This window comes from Zonotrichia albicollis, chromosome 5 (assembly GCF_047830755.1).
Source record: "Zonotrichia albicollis isolate bZonAlb1 chromosome 5, bZonAlb1.hap1, whole genome shotgun sequence".
NCBI classification, from domain to species: Eukaryota; Metazoa; Chordata; class Aves; order Passeriformes; family Passerellidae; genus Zonotrichia; species Zonotrichia albicollis.
Window position 1 is genome coordinate 2,539,562 of NC_133823.1, and position 21,104 is coordinate 2,560,665.

The 21,104-nt window shown below is 51.3% G+C and overlaps 1 protein-coding gene across 3 annotated transcripts; it reads left to right on the top strand.

Annotated features, from left to right (window-relative positions):
• Positions 1-309: 309 nt before the first annotated feature.
• RPIA (ribose 5-phosphate isomerase A) lies at positions 310-19,289 on the top strand. Of its 3 annotated transcripts, XM_074540538.1 has the most exons (10): positions 313-601; positions 4,909-4,992; positions 6,427-6,487; positions 8,448-8,503; positions 12,522-12,581; positions 13,805-13,869; positions 14,166-14,234; positions 14,739-14,880; positions 15,349-15,448; positions 18,102-19,289. In XM_074540538.1, the coding sequence occupies exons 1-10, from the start codon at positions 419-421 to the stop codon at positions 18,197-18,199; spliced, it is 918 nt and encodes a 305-aa protein (XP_074396639.1). In that variant the 5' UTR covers positions 313-418; the 3' UTR covers positions 18,200-19,289. The 3 variants fall into 3 exon arrangements, with proteins under 3 accessions (XP_074396640.1, XP_074396639.1, XP_005490907.2); XM_074540539.1 differs by lacking the exon at positions 14,166-14,234 and having other exon boundaries at positions 310-601; XM_005490850.4 differs by lacking the exon at positions 4,909-4,992 and having other exon boundaries at positions 315-601.
• The last annotated feature ends 1,815 nt before the right edge of the window (positions 19,290-21,104 follow it).

Consider the following 21,104-nt stretch of genomic DNA (forward strand, 5'->3'; position numbering starts at 1 on the left):
AAAAGTCCAAGAAAGGCTCTTCCTTAAAAGCTGGGCAGCCCAGCCGGAGTTCCAGTAACTCCTGAGCTCAGTGCACTGCCCGGGCTCTCCCCGCCATCCTCCCTCCTCTCCCAGCACTTCCCGGCGGGACACCGCGCATCCCTCTGCTCTTTGTGGAAATGCCTGAACCTTTCCAGCCTCTGGAAATGGTTTCTCGGGACTTAGCGAGTACTCAGTACTTACACATCGATGCAACAAGTGGCTCCGGCACTGTCTGGCATTGTGGGAGCTGTAGTTCGCCTCTCGCTGCACTACAAGTCCCAGCCTCCCGGCGGAGGAGAAAGAGGTGGAGGAGGTGGAGGCGGAGGAGGAGAGGAGCCGGCACGGCCCAGGCCTGCAGCCCGTGAGGAAGAGCCCCCCGGGGGCGGGCCGCGCCGGCATGCGGCTCCCCGGCCGGCTCGCCCTGCTCCGGAGCACGCCCCTGGCTGCCCGGCCGCCAGGGAGGGTCCGAACGGGGCGGGCGGCGGCGCGGCGCGGCTTCTCCCGCGGGCGGCTCGGCGGCACCATGGCAGAGGAGGCCAAGAAGCGGGCCGCCTTCGCCGCCGTGGACAAGCACGTCCAGGTGAGGCAGCCCGGGGTGCTGCGGGGCGCGGGGGGCTCGGAGCCCCGGGGCGCGGAGCGGCCGCGGGGTGTGCGGAGCGCCCGGAGCGCGGGGCGGCCGCGGGGTGCGCGGAACCTCCGGGACCCGGAGTGAACGGAGGGGCTCCGAGCTGCAGGGACCCCCCAGAACACAGAGTGGCTGCAGGGACCCCCAAAGCACGGAGTGGCTGCAGGGTCCCCCAATGCATACAGTGGCCATGGAGCGGCTTCAGGGTGCCGGGACAAACTCTGGGCTGCCGGCACCCCCAGTACACGCAGCGGCTCCGGGGTGCCGGGACAGGATCTGCTGTGCCGGGACCCCTCAGTGCACTGAGCAGCCATGGGGTGCCGGGACCCCTCAATGCACTGAGCAGCCGTGGGGTGCACAGAGCTTCTCAGTTCATGGAGAGGCTCTGGAGTGCACGGAGCCCTCAGTACACTGAGAGATCCCGGAGTGCAGGGACAGGCTCCGGGGTACCGGGAGCCCCCAGTGCAGGACGGAGCTCAGGGTGCGCAGAGCAGCTCTGGGGTGCAGAGACCTTTCCCTAATCCCCGGACGGAGCTCGGGGTGCACGGAGCGACTCTGGGGTGCAGAGACCTCTCCCTAATCCCCGGACGGAGCTCGGGGTGCACGAAGCAACTCTGGGGTGCAGAGACCTCTCCCTAATCCTCGGACGGAGCTCGGGGTGCACGGAGCGACTCCGGGGTGCAGAGACCCCCTCCAGACGGGGTGTCTGGAGGGACGGACGGGTCCCGGGCTGCGTGGAGCGGCTCCGGAAGCGGGGACAGGCTCTGAGGTGCTCACGAAGGGGCCGTGAGTTGCGCGGAGTTCCCCGGTGCACGGAGCAGCTCCGGGGTGTCAAGACTTCACAAAGCACAGAGCGGCCGCGGGGTGCGCGGATTTTCGCAGCGCATGGAGCGGCTCTGGATTGCAGGGACAGGCTCTGGGGTGCCGGGACCCCCCGGTACACGGAACGGCAGTGAAGTGCACGGAGCTTCCCAGTGCATGGACAGGCTGCGGGATCCCCCAGCACACAGAGAGGCTCTGTGGTGCCGGCACTCCCCGAGGCACGAAGCGGCCACAGGGAGTGCAGAGTCCCCAGTGCACGGACGGACCTTGGGACGCATGGAGCGATTCTGGGGTGCAGGGACACCCAAATGCACAGAGCAGCCACGGACTCTCCCCGAGCACGGATGGCCTTGGGTTCATGGAGTGGCTCTGGGTGCAGGGACAGGTTTTAGGGTGCTGGGACCCCGCAATGCACAGAGGGGCCGTGGAGTACACAGAATCTCTGGTGCATGGATGGACCCTGGGGTGCACAGAGCAACTCTGGGATGCTGGGAACACACAAAACACACAGCCACAAAACTTAGGGGTGCACGGAGCCTTCCAGTGCACGGGCAGACCCTGGGCTGTGTGAGGCAGCTCCAGGTGCAGGACAGGCTGTGCAGTGCCGGGACTCCCCAGTGTATGGAATGGCCATGGAATGTATTGAACTTCCCAGGGCATGGATGGGCACAGACTCCTGCAGTGCACAGAGCAGTCCCGAGGTTCATGGACGCAGTGGGGGGCACTGAGAATACCCCCTCACTTGGAGCATGAACAGTCCTGGGTGCAAAGAGGGGCCCTGGGGTGCATGGATGGGTCCTGCTGAGCCTCTTTCTCCTTTGCCTCAGACTTCACTCCCTTTAGCAGAAATGAAGGGAGAAAGCAGCTTTTCCTTCCCCAGTGTGTCCCTCCCCAGCAGCAGCTTCATGCCTGATCCAGCTCAGCACTATGCCAAATTTGGGGTAATGTCTTGCACCTCCAAATTTTCACTGTGCACCCTCCTGCTGCTGGGCTGTGGTGGGAGTTCAGGCTAATGCCAGGTGCTGCTCCTTTCTCCAAATCCAGGATGCACTGCTGCTGCACCCCATTTTTGAGCACCCAGGCAAGGAGCAGCAGTCCCTGACTGGGGGATTCTGCCTTGTCCTCTGCAGGGAGGGCAGTGCAGCCAGGGGCTTGAGTCAGCCCCGTGAATGTCAGCTGGGGCTGGAGCTGCCCGAGGTTTGGCACAGCCTGCTTGGGGAGCTCAGCGACCAACGGTTCCAGTCACGCAGGGCTTTATCGCTTCTGTGCCAGCCCTTTCGCAATGGCAGTGCTGAAATCGGGCTGAGGAGTTCCTGCGAAGAGTGTAGATATTAGCAGTTAGGGGAGAAAAAAAAATCCCTTTTCCTTCCTGCTCCCCCCTCGCTGGGGTAGTGTTTTGAGGTTCAGCTGCTGATGGCTTCCCTTGTGTCGCATGGAAGTTCTGCTTGTTCTGCAGCCCCGTTCCTCTGAGCAGTCTGAGCCTGCCTGAGAGCACAGCCACAGGTGTGTGAGACCCAGCCCTGCCAGGCCAACAGCATCAAAAGTGATCAGTCTGTGAGATGGGGGAGCCTGGGGGCTCTGGCAGTTAAATAAAAATCCATTTTCTTACCCAAGGGAAGCCCCAAATTGTACATTGAGGGGTCATGGGAGGAAGGTCTTCTCTCACAAAGCGTGGAGCCAATACACCAATGTTGCTTGGAGGTATCATAAATGGGGGCTCCTTTGTTTTGGGGTAAAACCAGTACTTTTGGACTTTATTAGTGAAATCACTGGCCTTTGTGCTGTTTTATCACCAGGCAAATTTAGGATAATGTTTCTGGCTGTCTCCCAGCTAATGAAAGTTCAATGTCCAGCTTGTGATGCCAGTTAAGTAAATTAGCAGTGTCTGGGGTAACACCCCAGTGGTTGTGCAAGCTGGCTTCAGGAAATAATGGAGCAGGAGCTCAGAGTCACTGCCCAGGAGCTGGATGGTCTCAGCCCTCAGTTTGCACTGGCAAACTGCTGTTTGTAATGGATACGTTTGTGTTTGCTTGTTAGAGCTCTCTAGGGGAGCAATGTTACCTCTGAAAGCAAAGCTGAGGCTTCCCCTGCACAGCAGGGATGTGTGGGACACACCAGGGTTTGGTTCTGCTGGACAAATCTCTCTTGCTTAACAACTGTGCCATAAATCTGTGGCACTGGGGGCTTGGCACTGAATCCACCTTCACACCCATGCCTGCCTTGCCAGGACAGCAGCTCCTTGTGTGCCACATGTAAACCTGGCTGTGGGAGGGGGCATTAGGACAGGATAACTTTTCTGGTTTTATTTTGTTTTTATTTTATTTTTATTTTTATTTTATTATTTTATTATTTTTATTTTATTTTAATTTTAATTTTTATTTTATTTTTATTTCATTTATATTTAATTTTAATTTTATTTTATTTATTGTATTTATTGTATTTTATTTTTCTTTTATTTATATTTTATTTTATTTTTAATTTTTAATTTTTATTTTATTTTATTATTTTATTATTTTTATTTTTATTTTATTTTTATTTTATTTTATTTATTGTATTTATTTTATTTTATTTTTCTTTTATTTATATTTTATTTTATTTTTAATTTTTATTTTATTTTATTTTATTTTATTTTATTTTATTTTATTTTATTTTATGGCTGTGGGGCTGTGCCAGCCTGGGGGAGTGGGGCTGGCACAGGCTGGGGCTTTAGAGCTGTAAGCTGCTTGGGGAGAGCTGGCTTTGCCTTTATACAACACCTCTGAGGGCAGGCTCTGTGAGCACTCTGTTAGAAATGAAAATACAGCTACTGCCGTGTCCTACTGCCCCAGAGAGGACTGAGCAAACTTTGGGCTTTGCTCTGTGTTTATCTGCTGCTTTTAGATGGAGCTCTTTGCTCTCTGACCTTGGAAGCTTCGCTGGGACTGGCCAGTGCTGTGTGCTGCTGGTGCTGCTCCCTGTGTGTTGCCTTGCTGCCTTCTGTGGTGCTGGGCAGTGTCTTCAGCCCCTTGCGTTGGCTGGGAAAATGCTGTAATTACTGAAATGTTAAAGCACTGCCCACTTCACCCAAAAGGGTCCTCAGCTGTGCTGTGGCTCAGTGCCTGGGTTTTGTTTGGTGGGTTTGTGGTAAACAACTTGAAATGTAATTTTTTTTTTGCATGAGGTGCTGCTCCTGAGTCCTCTGCTTCTCACCAATGCTTGCCCTGCCCCTGGTTTTAAAATGTTTTGTGGTTGGTTTTGCCCCTGCTCTGGCTGGGGTTGGAGCTGAGGAGGGAGAGGTGGGAGTCGTGTGAGGCTGGGGGTGTGACAGCACCAGTTTAGGCTGATTAAAAATGCTGCTTCACCTCTAATCACTGATAAACGGATGGGCTGGGGCCCTTGTGAGCTCTTCCTGCTTCATTACAGTGGAGTTGCCCGTGCTGAAGCTCTCCCCATCCCTTCAGGGTACCCAGCTGCTGCAAGAAGTTGTCCCACCCTACAGAAATGAGGGCAAAGAGAAGAAACTGCCTCTCCCCGGGTCAGAACAAGTCTGTTGGGAACGCTGGTACTGCCATGTCCTGCCACCTGTGCCCAGCTTGGCTTGCCCCGTCCTTGGCTGGCCTTGCTTGGCTCTGCCTGCTGGCTGGGGGCACGAGGAGCTCTCGGTGTCTGCTGGCCACAATGCAGGGACCTGTTGCTGTGCCCAGCTTCTGCAGAGTCACTGTGCTGAGTGAGGGCTGGGATGGAAACTGAGCCTCTGGTTCTGGAGAATTTCTGTTTTCTTTGAGCTTTTAACTTGCAGAAGCAAGAGAAATGACTAATCCTAGGGGAGTGTGACCTGTCTTGAACTCCACCTTTCCAGGTAAACTTGAGTGACAGCAGGATTTTAGCTGGTTGAAGTGCTGCAGGTGTGGCTTTTTCCACAGCTGCCCAGCTCTGGATTTGCTGCACACGAGGAAAGAGCTCCAGATCTGTCTAATGTCCAAGAGATAATGCACAACAGCTCCGTGCCTGCATCTCTGCTTGTCTGCATATGTTCCTCATCTGAAGTCTCTGTGGTGATACTGGGCCTCTTTAAGTCAATTTAAGCTTTGGATCCCATCCAAAGAAAATGAAATACACTGCAAATGGGAAGTGCAGAAGGCTGCAGGTCACTTACAGGGGATGGGAAACTGATTTGATGATAAACAGAGACTGACGTGGCAGAGAACATGTCTTGCACAAGAAACACAAGAGCACCCATCCACCCTCAGCCTGCAGCACCTTTTGGGAGTGTATCTGTGTTACAGGTGACAGGCAGTGATCCTTCTGAATCAGGCAATACACACAGAAAGGCCAGGATGGAGCTGTGGTTAAAATTTCATCCTCTTCACAAAATTTCTTCCTCTTCTTGGCACATGCTGCCAGGCTCACCCACATTCCAAGTTTTGCTGGACTCTCCTATAGGCAGCTTCACACTCTTGTTTTGGAAAACATTCTTTATTATTCACAGGAACAGCTGCTGTGCTCTCTGCTTTGGCTGCTGGTGCATCTGTGCTGTTTACTAATGATATGGTTGGCAGCAAATGCAGCCTTTTACTGTGTGGCTTCCTTGGGAAGATTTTATCTTGAGGTTGTTTCCCCCTCTTCCTCTGTGGTATTGTCTGAAATTCACAGCTTTCCGGCAGGAGAGCTTTCATGGAATGCCAGCAACCACCAGTGAGAGTGCATTGAACGCCCTGAGATGGGGCTGTGCTGGTAATTAGCAAGCACAGGTCCTTTAATGAGAGGCAGAGTTGATTAAGATCCCCTGGCCGCAGACCGCGGCCGTGCCCTCGCTGGCACAGCGCGTTCCCTGCCTTGCCTGCAGTGCTGAGATGCTGTGTCCACGTGCATCCCTGGACAAGGCTCCTCTTGCATGTGCTCAAGATGCCAGTTTTGCTGGGGCAGTGGAGTCTGGAGCCTCCAGTGACAGCATTGCTCTGTCTGTCTTTGATTTGCAGAACAATCAAGTTCTTGGGATCGGAAGCGGATCTACGATTGTACACGCGGTGCAGCGATTAGGTAGGATGCTCCCCTTCCTGTCCCTCCCACCACAAAAATCCCCTTTTCCTTCTGCCCCAACTACTTCAAAAACACCCTAAAATCACCTGTGTGCTGACTTAGAGCTGATGCCTTGGATCTGCTCACTGGCTGCTGTGTCCTGCTTGAAGCTGAAGGTTAAAACTGAGCCTTGGGCTCCAAGTTTATAGCCTGGGAGTCCTGAGGAGGTAATGATTTGCCAGCTGTTCCTGACAGCCAGGAAAAGCTCTGCACTGGCGCCCACCACAAACTGGAGCTGAGCTCCTTGGTCTGGCTCCAGCTTTGCCAGCTCTGCCCAGTGCTGGCTTGCTGTGTGGCTCGGGGCCATGCAGCTGCTCTGCTTCCTTTAACCCGTGTGCCTGGGGCTCATTTTGCTCCCCACATCCACAGGATTCACACTGAGAGCCCTCATGAAAATGAGGAATGTGAAATCCTGCTGCATTTTATGTATGTACCCTGCAGCCAGGTTTACCTGCTTGCTCCAGGTGCAGGGAGTGATTCAGAAAAATTCAGCAGAATACTCAAGTGAGGCAAATGCAGCTTTGCAGAGTGAGTGTGAGGGTGATTACTGTCGCTGCTCATTGCAGAGGGTGCAGAGGTTTAGAGTTCCTTTGCAGGGCAGTCCCAGCCCTGCTTGTGGAGGTGCTGAACTTTGGATGTCCCTGGGTGCAGAGCAGAGCAGCTGTGGGGCCATGGCGGGCTGGGAGTGCAGGATCAGCCCTGTTGCTCTTGGGGTCTTGCTTGGGTACAGAGGGGGAACCACAGAATCATCAAGGCTGGAAAACACCTCCAAGATCCTCAAATCCCACACAGCACCACTGTGTCACCACCAAACCATACTCCCAAAGTGTTACATCCACACTTCCACGTGTGAAGATTGCACCACTTCTCTGGGCAGCGCCGTTCAGTGTGTCCCACCTGGGTGGCTCTGCCTGTCCAGCTCCCTTGGCAGAGCTGTCCTGCAGCCCAGAGCAGGCTGAGTTGTGAGCACAGCCCAGCCCTTCACTGTGCAGGGATAACAGCAGGGCTGGGGCTGCCCCTTGTCACCATTTCCCCACTCTGTGTGTGATCACTTCATTGTCTGGGAGCTGCTGTTCAGCCTCCTGGGCTTGGCTCAGTACTGCAACCACTCCCTCCTTGAGCACAGAATCAGTCTCTAAATAAATGCCTATTGTATTTGAAGAGGAGTGGCTGTTCCAGGCTGCAGATTCTGGCTTTTCATGTCTCCTGATTGCTTTAGAACTGGGATGTGGCCTGTAAGAACATCAGCCTCATGAACTGCATGTTCAATCCCTCCAGCAGCAGCACTACCTTGGAGCAGGTAGCTCATGTGCTTGCTCTGCTGCACGAGCTCTTGCTGGCTCTTGTGCCTGGGTATTGTAATTACTAAAATAACATTTTATCCATAATGATATCTTAGTAATAGATTTTAGTCATTTGAGGTTAGCCTGGGGGAGGAAATATTTCCTTCCATTTAATGGAATACTATACTTTATTAGTTCTTTCCCTGCTATATATTTAAATGTTCTATAATAAATTAATGTGATGTCCCCAGGGCAACAAGCCAGCAAACCTTTCAGACAGCTGCTGGGGCTCTGTGTTTACATGGAGAGCAGCAAAAACCTGTCTAATGGAGTGAGAGAGGGGATGGGGCCCCTTTCCCAGGTGAGGATTTGCTGATGGGGCTCCTCTGCTGCTGGAGACATAAAGGTTAATGGCTCATGGTGACTTGGGCTGGTGTTGAAACATTTGTGTTGAAACTGAGCCTCAGCCTATGGAGGGGGCACCTGTTTGCATTTTGAGCGTGACTGAGTTATTTGCAAGCCAAGCAAGTAATTGCAGTGAATCAGGGGGGCTGAAAACTGAGCTTTCTTAAAGAGAAAGTTGCTGTGGTTTTGCCTTGTGCAATGAGCTAACCAAGGCTTCTGCTTTTTGCCTGCAGCTGAGCGAGTCAAGGAGGAGAACCTGACCATTGTTTGCATCCCTACATCCTTTCAGGTGAGTGCTTTGCTTTCCTCCTTTGCTTCCTGCCACTCCAAACAGTCCTGCAGGGCATCTCCCGTGGGCTGTGGGAGCCACCCTGCCTCTCTGGGTCACAGTGGTGTGAGTGAGCCAAAAGCACCAGAGAGAGCAGTCGTGGTGCAGCCTACAGAAAGAAGGTGAGGGTGCTGTGGTACCCTGACCTGAGCTGGGGCTGGGAGGTGTATTTGGAGCCAGTGTGGTGAGGCTGGTTGTGCCAGGGTTGATGTGTGGCTTCCTCTGGATCCCACTTGCAGGAAAATGCTGCTTAGTGGTGAACCAGGCTCCTAGTGCAAAGCTCACTGGAGACACTTTGTCTCCTTTGAGTCTGTATCAGCCCTGACAGCTGTAAAGAATAATGGGAAACTCTTGTGTTTTCAGCAGGAACTTCACACGCATCAGCTGGATTTGATAAGAAACTGCAGAAGAGAAATTGCCTTAACCTCTTGTTTGCAGGAATTGGTTCATACCAAGGATGTTGGGAGGGCTGGAGGGAGAGGGAGAGCCTGGCTTGGTGGTGGAATACAGATCTGCTGGGGAAGCCTCTGAGCATCTCCCATGCCTTTGGCAACTGGCTTTGGTCTCTTTGCCTCTGCTCCCTGAGGTGGGAACCTCCTTTTGGGCAGTGGGGACCCCCTGAAGGGTCTACAGGGCTGGGTGGCAATGCCCCAGGCAAGGAATTGGGCATGTGTCCTTCCCATGGGCCTGGGGACTGTGCTTTTGTCACACTCCTGTCACCGTGAGGGCAGTGTGGCAGGCGGGCAGAGCCTGTCCTGTGAGGTGTGCAGGGACTGGGTGGATACAGCCCTGAGCAACCTGGGAGCTGACCCTGCTTTCACCTGGAGGTGGGATGGATAGAGACCAACCTGAATTAGCCTAAAAAATAATCTTAGGAAAACCTAACATCCTCCTATCCTGCAGTTGTTTGGGTGTGGGGGTGACAGGGCTCTCTCTTCCCAGCTGCTGCAGGTGGCTGGGGTATGGTGCAAGGTGCTGCAAAGGCCAGAAAGTGAAAAAAAGGAAAATTAACCTATATTGGTACTTCTGTTGATTATATAGACTGTGGTGAGAGTGTATCTTTGACCTGTCTCAAATGATTCCCACCCTCCCCTTGGAATTTAGGAGAAGTGCTCTGAGTTCAGTCATTAGTTCTTAAAGAAAATATTGATAAAGTTCTTGTAGTGAGCGTGGGCTGGAGCCTGTCCTGCCCTGAAATGTCATAGTTCATTTAACACCATGGAGTTTCTTACCAGTAAAACAAAAAGTTTCTGTTAAAGAGAAGAGAGGGATTGTACACCTGCAGGAGCCAAAATTCCCAACGTGGGGCTGCCTTGGATCTCTTGCAGTCCCTTAGACCTCAACCAATTCCGAGTGGAGCGTTCCCAGCTCAGCAAAACAGCATTTTATTTTCACTGTACAGGTGTAGATGGCTGCCTGAGGTCATGGCAAGGAAGAGTTGGTTTCAGTGGGCTTTTATACTCCTCCCTCCCCTGTTGTCAGGGCACTAATCCATCTCCAGCAGTAAAGCTAGAGCAGGGTAAGTATCTGTCCCTGGCCTTGCGTTGTCTCTTCTCACCGGGACTCAGTGTGCTCCTGTCCAGGGCTGGGCAGTGCCCACCACTCCTCCCTCAGTGATGGGAGCTCTGCTTCTGGTTCCCACTGCTCCCCGTGCCTGCAAGCAGAGCTGGAGGGAGCCAAGCCACCTCTGCTGTTGCCACACTGCTGACTGAGCCTGTTCAGGGTCTGGCCTGCATGTGCAGCACGGTGTTTTCAATGCTTTGAGTTTCCCAGATCCCTGAAATCTCCTTTTGTGGACACCACGTGATGAATGCCAACCCACTGATTTTTATTCCTATCATTTTGTGAGTCCTTAGGGCCCCACAGCCCATGGGTGTTAAAACTGCATGCTATGAAATGCCATGATAAACTATTCTAATCTCATTGCCAGGAGTGCCAGCTGCTAATTCTAATGTTTCTGGGATGCCAGTACCTGTGCCTGATGCACTTTGTTAGTGTTAGTGGGTGGAATTCAGGGGAATCAGCTGATCCAGGCTATTGAAATGGGGTTTCTTGGTCTAGCTGCAGCATGGTAGCAAGTTCAGACTGAGCAGAGCCTGTGCAAGGAGGGAATCTCACTTGAATGATGATTTGTAACATGGAAAGTTCAACCAGTTAGAGACTGTGCAGATGACACCAAGTTGGGTGGGAGTGTCGATCTGCAGGGGATCTGGACTGGATGGATGGATGGATGGACGGATGATTGATGGATGGGATGGAGGGAGGGATGGTGGATGTATGGATGGTGGGTGGATGGATGGATGCTGGATGGATGGATGGGAGGAATGGATGGATGATGGATGGATGCTGGATGGATGGATGGATGGATGGATGGATGGATGGATGGATGGATGGTGGGTGGGTGGATGGATGATGGATGGATGGATGGGATGGGATGGGATTGGATGGATGGATGGATGATGGATGGATGGGATGGGAGGGATGGATAGATGGGATTGGATGATGGATGGATGGATGGATGCTGGATGGATGATGGATGGATGGGATGGGATGGATGGATGGATGGGATGGATGGATGGATGGGATTGGATGGATGATGGATGGATGGATGATGGATGGATGGGATGGGAGGGATGGGTGGATGGGATGGATGGATGATGGATGGATCGACCAAGGTCAAAGGTCTGAGCTTCAGCAAGGCCAGGTGCTGGGTCTGCTCTTTGGCCACAACAACGTCCTGCAGAGCTCCAGGCTGGGGGCAGAGTGGCTGGAGAGTGGCCCAGCAGGACAGGCTCTGGGGTGCTGGTGACATGAGCCATGGTGTGCCAGGGAGGCCAGGGGCACCTGGCCTGTGTCAGCAATAGTGGCAGCAGGACCAGGGCAGGGATTGTCCCTCTGCACTGGGCACTGGTGAGGCCACACTGAATCCTGTGTTCAGTTTTGTCCCTCGTGACAAGAAGGGCACTGAGGGGCTGGAGGGGGTCCAGAGGAGGAAGCGGAGCTGGGCAGGGCTCTGGAGCTCAGGTGAGGATGAGGAGCAGCCGAGGGGCTGGAGAAAAGGAATCTCCTCCCTCTCCACAGCCCCCTGACAGGAGGGGCAGCCATGTCAGGGTTGGTTTCTTCTCCCAAGTGACAATAAGAGGACAAGAGGAAATGGCCCCAGGCTGTGCCAGGAGAGGTTTTGATTGGATATTAGGGAAAGTTTATTCACTGGGAAGGTGGTCAGGCCCTGAGCAGGCTGCCCAGGGCAGTGGTGGAGCCACCATCCCTGGAGGGATGTGAAAGCCATGTACATGTGACACTTGGGGACATGGTTTAACTGGGCAGTGCTGGGTTAAGGGCTGGACGTGGTGTTAGCAAACCTGGCTAAACAATTCTGTGGTTGCCCGAGGGACTGAGCCACTCGGGGTGCCCTGTGTGGTGTTGCCACTAGAGGGAATCACATGGCCACTGCAGGTCAGAGCCACCCAGCAGCTGTGTCAGCAGCTTCCCACGCTTTTCCCACCGGCTGTGCATTTGTTATTTACTTTTCAGCTTATTTCCTAAATATAAAAAATATTTTCTCTGTTAGTTCCACCTTGCTGTGGTGTAAATACTTCATTTTCTTGGTCCCATTTTTCAGCTGAAGGAGATAAGAAGGGCTGGATGGGTGTGAGGGAGAATGATGTCCAAGCTGAAACAACACAGGATTTCAAAATTCCAAATCTGCTTTAGTGCTTAGATACAAGTGATTCCCACCAAGCTGATAAGGCCTCCTGCAGTTTAGTATGGAGACACCCAAAGCCAGGAGTTCTGTTGCACCACCTGAGCATTTTAGTTCAAATGAGCAGCAGGATTTTCTTTTGATTAAACAGCTCTGGTGTGGAAACATCATTTTCTCCTTGCTGTGTGTTCCTGCTGCAGCCAGGGAAGGACACCAGGAGTCTGTTTTCCTGTCCTGCCACTGATAAATGCTATTTGTTCTCTTCTTGGTGCACAGGCTCGTCAGCTGATCCTGCAGAATGGCTTAACCCTGAGTGACTTGGACCGAAATCCAGAGGTGAGTGGGACCACAGAGGTGAGACCTCAGCTCACCTTCCTCTCACCTGGTCCTTCAGAAAGTGTCCAGGCTCCTTAGTCCTCCCTGAGGCTGAGTTTGGGCAGCCACACTGCAGAACTTGAGCTGGGACAACAGGAAACAGCCTCAAATTGTGCCACAGGAGGTTCAGATTGGATATTGGGAAAACTTCCTGCACTGAAAGGTTGGTCAAGCCTGGAACAGGCTGCCCAGGGCAGTGGTGGGATCAGCATCACTGGAATTGTTAAAAAACATGTAGATTTGATGCTTAGGGACATGGTTTAGTGGGGTTGGTTGAATGGCTGGACTCAATGATCTTAAAGGTCTTTTCTAACCTTAATGATTTGGACAAGTTTAGTTTATTTTCCCCCCAAGTTGTTTCTTAGTTCTTGTCCCTTTAGATGACAGAAGGCTGCTGGGTTGTGTTGCCTCCAGGTGCTTGGCATGTCTGTGAAGATGAGGCTTGAGACAGGAATGTTGCTGAACTGTCAAAGGTTTTTCCTGGGAAAATCTGGCGTGCTGGTCCTTAAAGAACACCAGAGGCTCAAGAGATGTGCCTCGCAGGCCAGCAGTTGGTTTGGGTTTCTGTTCCTCTCACATGCCTGGGGTTGTTGGAGGGGCTTGGGTGCTCTCAGGGTGTCCTTGGCTGGCCCATCACACACTTGTGTCTGCTCAGGCTTGGCACCAAGGCGGTGCCAGCTCTGGTGACATTTGTCACTGCTGCCTGGGACACCCCAGCCCTGGAGCTGAGCAGGAGCAGGGCCTGGATGAGGGGAGGGGTGTTACAGGGCTTGCAAGGGTCTTCAGGGCGAAGAGAGAGGCGAGAATCTTGACCTCATGTTCAGAAGGCTTGATTTTATTATTTTATGATATATATTACATTATGACTATACTACAAAGAATAGAGAGAAAGTTCTCAGAAGCTATCTAAGCTAAGAATAGAAAAGGAATGAATAACAAAGTTCTGTGTCCAGGCAGAAAGCAAGAACAGCTCTGCCATGAGTGGTCAGTAAATCCAAACATCCACATGAGACCAATCACAGATGCACCTGTTGCATTCCACAGCAGCAGATAATCATTGTTTACATTTTGTTCCTGAGGCCTCCCAGCTTCTCAGGAGGGGGAAAAATCCTAAAGAAAGGATTTTTATGAAAAGATGGCGGTGCCAGAGGGGTTCCCACAGCCATTTGCTCCTCTCCCCACAGCTTGATGTTGCCATCGATGGAGCAGATGAGGTGGACTCTGACCTCAACCTTATCAAAGGTGGCGGGTGAGCCTTGCTGTCTGTCTGTCTGTCTGTCTGTCCCGGTGCTGGTGGGGGCTCTGAGCATGCCTGTGTGGCTCTGGGTGTCTCTGGGCTGGGCTGGAGGGGATCCTGTGCACCCACAGTGGGAGATGGCTCCTGGCCAGGGACAAGGGGCACAAAGTGAGGGATGGCTGTGGGGCAATGGCAGCACCAAAACCACCAAGAACATATTAGAGGGGACTGGGTTTCAAGGCCATTAGGCGCAGTGAGGAGCAGTCTGATGTTTTCTGGTTTTGTTTTTATTTTTTCCCCCCTTGCAGTGGCTGCTTGACACAGGAGAAGATAGTGGCAGGATTTGCAAAGTGCTTCATTGTTATTGCTGATTACAGGTGAAGATATTACTGTTCATAATTCCTTTCTCCTCCATGGGAGGTTTCAGATGGTGCTGTGCTAGGCCCTTATTGTCATTCCAATGGTTACAGGAGAGCAGGAATGGGTGGAAATGAGCCTGGCTCCCAGTATTTCAGCAATTCAATTTATCTTTTTTTCCTAATTTTCAACTCAGCAGGCCTGCTTGGGAGTCAGCAGAGCTTGTGGGGAAGTGGCAGTTCTGCTCTCTGAGCTCAGTGATTGCCAGCATGGGATCAATTTTCCAGCCATGGGGCTGTGGAAAAAACAACTCCTGTTCTGCTTGTCCAAAGCATGTCAAAACAGGCTTTTGAGTGATGGAGCATTGTGCATTAGACTGGCTCTGGCTGCAGCAGGGCACTCATGGACTGAGCCTGTGTGCTCCTGAGCCTTGTGCCTGAGGGGTTTGCCAAGGGCCTGGGTGCTGTTAATGGTGTCAGCAGTGTAATGTCCAGCACTAATCCCACCTCAAACTGTGCCCTCAGGAAAAAATCTGACAGCCTTGGGGAGCAGTGGAAGAAGGGAGTTCCTATCGAGGTCATCCCCATGGCTTATGTCCCTGTCACCAAAGCCCTGACCAAAAAATTTGGCGGAGTCGCGGAGCTGCGGATGGCTGTTAACAAAGCAGTGAGTGTCCCTGTGAGCCCTGCTTCCCTGGGGACCTTCCTGAGCAAAGGGGCAAAGGGAGGACCAGATTTCATCTGGTGACACCTGGGCTTTCAGTCCCACAAGTGACATCTTGTGTAATTCCTCCTTACTGTACTTTGGTTGCTGGATTGTGTATTTGTGTGTTCAGGCTGCTCATTGAAAGCCCCTCTGGCTGTGACTCCTAAAGAAGCATCCTGGAGCAGGGAGCAGAGGGATTGCCAGCCTGGCTCTGGGGGTGTTGGGGGGCTGCAGGGCAGCCTGAACTGCCAGAGAGGGTCTCAGGTTGGGGGAGATGGTTTCACTGACAGGTTTAGTGTGGGACAGCCCCAGTTTATGTGAATGATGACTCTAAAGCACGGCAGTGGGGACACTGTGAGGGCTGTGACAGTCCCTGGCTGGCATCAGGAGACACAGAGCTCATGCCATGACAGCTGGGTTTGCTTCCAGGGCCCTGTGGTGACAGACAATGGGAACTTCATCCTGGACTGGAAGTTTGACAAGGTTCACGAGTGGCGCGAAGTGAACTCTGCCATCAAAATGATACCAGGTGATGTCTCATTTTTTAAAAGCCACAAAAGATGGCTGAGGCTTGGTGTGTGATGAGTAACCTGGACTGTGGCAGCTCTCTCCTGGATATGAGGGAATGTGTGTGTGTGTGTGTATTTGCTGCCCCTCTGCAGGTCCCTGCATTTGTTTCTACTCAAGAGAGCAGTCAGCTCAGTTGGTACAATTGTGCCCATGGGGCTTTTCCCACATGGTGGTGAAAACCTGGGGTGATGCTGGCTGATGCTGACGCTGTTTCCCATTAGGCACAACAGTCCTGTCCTTTTCCTTACTCTCCTTGTGCCCATTTAGAGAGAGACTTTTAGTGGAAACACCAGTGCACTCTGGAGGGAGGGTTTGCCCTGTACTTTCCAGGAGCTGCTTGCAGCTCTGCATCCCATTCCCATTGGGAAGCCCTCCCTGCTGGCCTTGCTGTGGGGATGAAGTGCACTCAAGCTCTTGCTGGGCTTGAGCAGCAGTGGCTGAGTGCTCTGTTTGCAAACAAAGCAGCCTCTTTGCAAGGACCCCTGCCTGGCATGAGACCTGCTGCCCAGGCCAGAGCTGCCTCTGCACCATCCAGGGGCACTGGCTCTCTCTGAGCTTCAGGGAAGCAGCAGCTGGATGTCTTTCTGGTTATCTTGGCAAAGCCTGTCCCTCAAGTCCTGCCCTCACAGAACATGCAGGAACAGGTTGGGATCTTGTTGCACAAACTGAGTTGCCAGCATCCCCACAAAGCAGCCATGTATTGTCCTGGCTCCACAACTGAAACCCCAGGCCAGGCAGAGGCTCTGGTCAGTGGTTTTGCTTCCCTCAGTAGTGCTTATCACAGAATCACAGAATCACAGAATTTTTGGGGGTTGAAAGGGATCTCTGGGCAGTGCTCCATATCCTATTCCAGTTGCTGCCCATGCTGTACAAATCTCTGTACCATTAAAGCTGTGTCTGTGCAAGAGGCAGACAGTGCCTGCTTGCTCTGCACAGCAGGAGCTTCTTCCCTGCATTTCTTGTAGTTTGAGAAAGGAATAGTAAATGATGGCACCTGTTTCCTGCTCAGAAATGGACCTGCTCAGGGAAGAAGAGCTTCTTCCCTCCCCAGAAGTGGATGAGCCCAAATGTGTGGCTGTTAAAGCCTAAATGCAGTGCTGGGAGAAGGCTTTTGGCCACCTTGTGCTTGTGGTAGCCCTTGTCTCTGTTTCTATCCACGTTCCTGGCCTCTGGCTGTGTTTCAGTGATCACTGTGAAGTTAGGAGCACCCCATAATTAAATGCAATCAAAAGCACATTTACAAATGGGCTACAAATTGCAGAGGTACCACCAGAGCTGCTGAGTTTTAACATTTGAACAAATGTCAGGCAGGTGATCTCTTACAGGGAAGTCTTTCAGGCGAGTATAAAGGCAGGGCTGGTGCCTGTGGCAGTAACTGTACAGGATATCAGTACTGTACAGGTAAACAGTGCAGGGGGTGACTCTGCAGTAACTGTACAGGATATCAGTGCTGTACAGGTACAGGATGCAGGAATGGTGATTCTGGCAATAACAATACAGGATATCAGTGCTGTACAGGTACAGAGTGCAGGAATGGTGGCTGTGGCAGTAATTGTACAGGATATCAGTACTGTTCAGGTACAGAGGGTGGTGGCTGAGGCTGTAACAATAAAGGATATCAGTTCTGTACAGGTACAGGATGCAGGAATGGTGACTCTGCAGTAACTATACAGGATATCCGTACTGTACAGTCACAGAGTGCAGGGGGGTGACTGTGGCAGTAACTGTACAGGATATCAGTACTGTACAGGTACAGGATGCAGGAATGGTGACTCTGGCAGTAATTGTACAGGATATCAGTGCTGTACAGGTACAGGATGCAGGAATGGTGACTCTGCAGTAACTGTACAGGATATCAGTTCTATACAGGTACAGGATGCAGGAATGGTGACTCTGGCAGTAACTATACAGGATATCAGTACTGTTCAGGTACAGAGGGTGGTGGCTGAGGCTGTAACAATAAAGGATATCAGTGCTGTACAGGTACAGGATGCAGGAATGGTGACTCTGGCAGTAATTGTACAGGATATCAGTGCTGTACAGGTACAGGATGCAGGAATGGTGACTCTGCAGTAACTGTACAGGATATCAGTTCTATACAGGTACAGGATGCAGGAATGGTGACTCTGGCAGTAACTATACAGGATATCAGTACTGTTCAGGTACAGAGGGTGGTGGCTGAGGCTGTAACAATAAAGGATATCAGTGCTGTACAGGTACAGGATGCAGGAATGGTGACTCTGGCAGTAATTGTACAGGATATCAGTGCTGTACAGGTACAGAGTGCAGGGGGGTGACTGTGGCAGTAACTATACAGGATATCAGTACTGTACAAGTAACTGTACAGGATATCAGTACTGTGCAGGTACAGGATGCAGGAATGGTGGCAGTAACTATACAGGATATCAGGACTGTACAAGTAACTGTACGGGATATCAGTACTGTACAGGTACAGAGTGCAGGAATGGTGACTCTGGCAGTAACTGTGCAGGATATTAGTGCTGCACAGGGTGTGTGGCTGTGGCTGTAACAATAAAGGATATCAGTGCTGTACAGGTACAGGATGCAGGAATGGTGACTCTGGCAGTAACCAGTGACCTCTCATTCCCCAGGCGTGGTGGAGACGGGGCTGTTCATCGACATGGCCCAGCGGGTGTACTTTGGGATGGAGGACGGCTCGGTCAGCGTGAGGGAGAAGCCGCCCTGCTGACAGCCCCTGCCAGATGGGGACCAGGCTGTCCCACCCGTGCCAACCCCACGTTTGCCTTAAGGAGCGGCGGCTGTCGCCGGAGACCCGCGGGAAAGCCCATCAGGATCCGCTGATGTGATACTGAATGTCTCTTTTTTTAAAGAAAAACAAACAAAGAAAAAATAGATTCTATTTATATATATATATATTTTTACTTTACAGGAATGTTGTCTTTTTTTAATGAGTCGTTTCAATGAATTGCTTTAACGTTTTTATTTTCTTTTCTAAGAAATACTTAACCAAAAACATTACTCCCTGGTTTTGTGTTTGGAGGTTTGGTTGGTTTTTTTTCTTTTTTTCAAAGAGAACTTGAACCCTTCTGGTTGCTCATAGCACTTAATGGTGGAAGTCAGAAATACAATCCCAATGCATCGTTCCTAACTATCCTGGCTGGGAGGGTGATGTATGTAACAGGAGCACATCCAGTTGGGACCTGCTGATGCCTTATTTGGAACCTTTTTGGTTCAGTATTTTATGCCTTTTATTTTTCTATACCACTGTTTTTTAATAGTTCGGGATGTCTGGTTGTCCTCTGTGTACATGATAATTCTCTGAGCCTAGGGTGGTCTCTACATCCCCCTCTCTGGGAAACTTCTAAGGGCCTTTTGTGGGCTTCTGTATGGAGGAGACATTCATCCTTTGAGCCAAACTCTGCTGTCATTTAATTCAGTACCTCTGATTAAAGTCTGTCCTGTAGCTGGAGACGTTTGGGACTTTGTCCTTTTAGACCAAGAGCAGAACTGGGTGCTTGATGAACTTACAGGAGCATATTTTAGCAGCTTAGGGCAGCATGGAACAGTGTTCAGTGGCAAATGATCTGGTTTGCAATGAAGGTTAATTATCACCCCTCAGCTGGTTGATTTGTGGAAGGATAGAGCAGAACGCACAGGAAAATGGAGTCTTCCTGCCTAAATTTTCCACATGTAGCAGGAGAGAGACACTTGTTCAGTATCTCATTTTTGGTGTGTAGGTGCTTTGCATGGTTCTGATGTCGAAATGCAAGCCCTCTCTTTGTGTTTTAGACACTGAAATAAAGAGCTCTTATACCAGACTTGGTGGTAATTTTGTTCTCAAAGTAAATTATTTTGTGGATAACGGGGTAGACTACCAACTTCTGCCAGCTTCCCCCTTGCAAGAATCCCTCACCCTGGCCAAACCCACCCTTCTGCATTTGATTTCTTTTTGCTTAAGGTAAATTAATTATTTAAAATGAACCAAATTATCTGGTCAACACTTCTTATCTGCTGTACTTTCCTCAACAGACACTGTCTTCAATTTGCACACCTAAAACCTGTGCATATAAATCCAGCTCTTGTAGTGAGCAAACTGCCAGCAGCTCTCTGGAAACACTGGGATTTCTTTTCCCACAAGCCAGAAGCCATTTGCAAAGCCCTGGCTCTGGCTAGGGGCTGTTTTCAGATGCTCTTGGGCTCCTAATGTAATCCTGGATAAACAGAAAGCAATCGAGCACAGCTTTGTGCCCAAGTGCCTTCTCACTCAGTGTGCTGCTGCAAATGAGATTAGCAGGAGTGAATGCTGCTGTTGACTCTCCTCTGCCTGAAATCAAACAGCTCCTCCTCAAAAAGCCAATAAACCCATTACTGCACCATTACTTCTGGCCCTGGACCAGCTGTGATCTCATTCAGCTTTGTGCTTAGCAGGGGCTCCATGGCCTGGAGATGGGCAGCTCTGGTTCTTGGGCTGCTCTGGGGGCTGGGGTGGGTCCTGGGGGGGCTTTTGCAGCAGATCCCCCTGCTGGGGTGGGACTTGGGCTTTGGGTTATGGGCACTACACAGCTGGAATTAAAATGTCTGTGGCCAATTAAAACCCCTGGGGAAAATTCAGAGTCTGAATCCTTGTGCAAGCTCCCCCTGCTGACATTTGCAGAGTCAGTAGATGGGGTTTGACTTAAGGGGCTCTTGGGAATGGTCGTGTCCTTCCCTTGGAGGCTGCCAGGCTCCCTCACCTGTCATGGCATCCTCATCTTCACCTGCCAGCACATCCAGGTGTGGTGCAGGTGTTGCCCGATTGATAAAGGACACAAAACTCTGATAAGTTTTGTGCGGTGCTTTATTGAAGGGCCCGGGGGCCTGTGGACTAATGTCTCCAAATCAGAGCCCCGAAATTCACACAAGGGTGTTTTCCTTTTATATACATGCAATTCATAACAAAGTCTCCAAGAAACAGTGGCCCTTTGCCAAACGACAGACCCCTTGTAATACATGCCCTAGTTCACAAGCAAAATCATAAATCTTCTGCTTGTCCTATTGTATGCTGCCCCCCAAACCGGTTAGTCTTCTTACTCTCCTACCCTGATTTAATGTTTATTAAGTTCCTAAGTTGGCTACCTGCCAAGGTTACACAGAACTCAACACATAATATCAACGGCTACAAAACTATTTTTAACAAACCAATTCACACAGAACTCATAACTAAACTATAATAAAACATTTTGCTAAATTTCATTTCTTTTCCAACACGGGGAGTCCATCCATCCCCTCCTGGGGTGGCTTTGTGCCCTGCCTCTGCCCTGTCACCAGCACAGCCTGCTTACACTGATGCTCGCTGCCTTGCCACAAGCGTGTTTGAAGAAGGTGAAGTGTACAGGCAGCAGAGTGTTTCTAGTCCCTGGTCCTTGCTTTTCCAGGCCATCACCACTAATAAATATGTTTTTGGAGAGACACCAGCTCATAGATGAGCATGCTGTGGTGGATCTCCAGCTGAGGGCAGGCACTGCAGCTCCCTGTCACCTCCTTGGATAGAGGCAGTGCAGCTGCTCCTGAGAGCTCCTGCACCTGAGTTTGCTGAATTTGATTTTTCCACCTTGGCTGGTTTCACTGTGCCATTTGCTCTGGGCTTTGCTTTT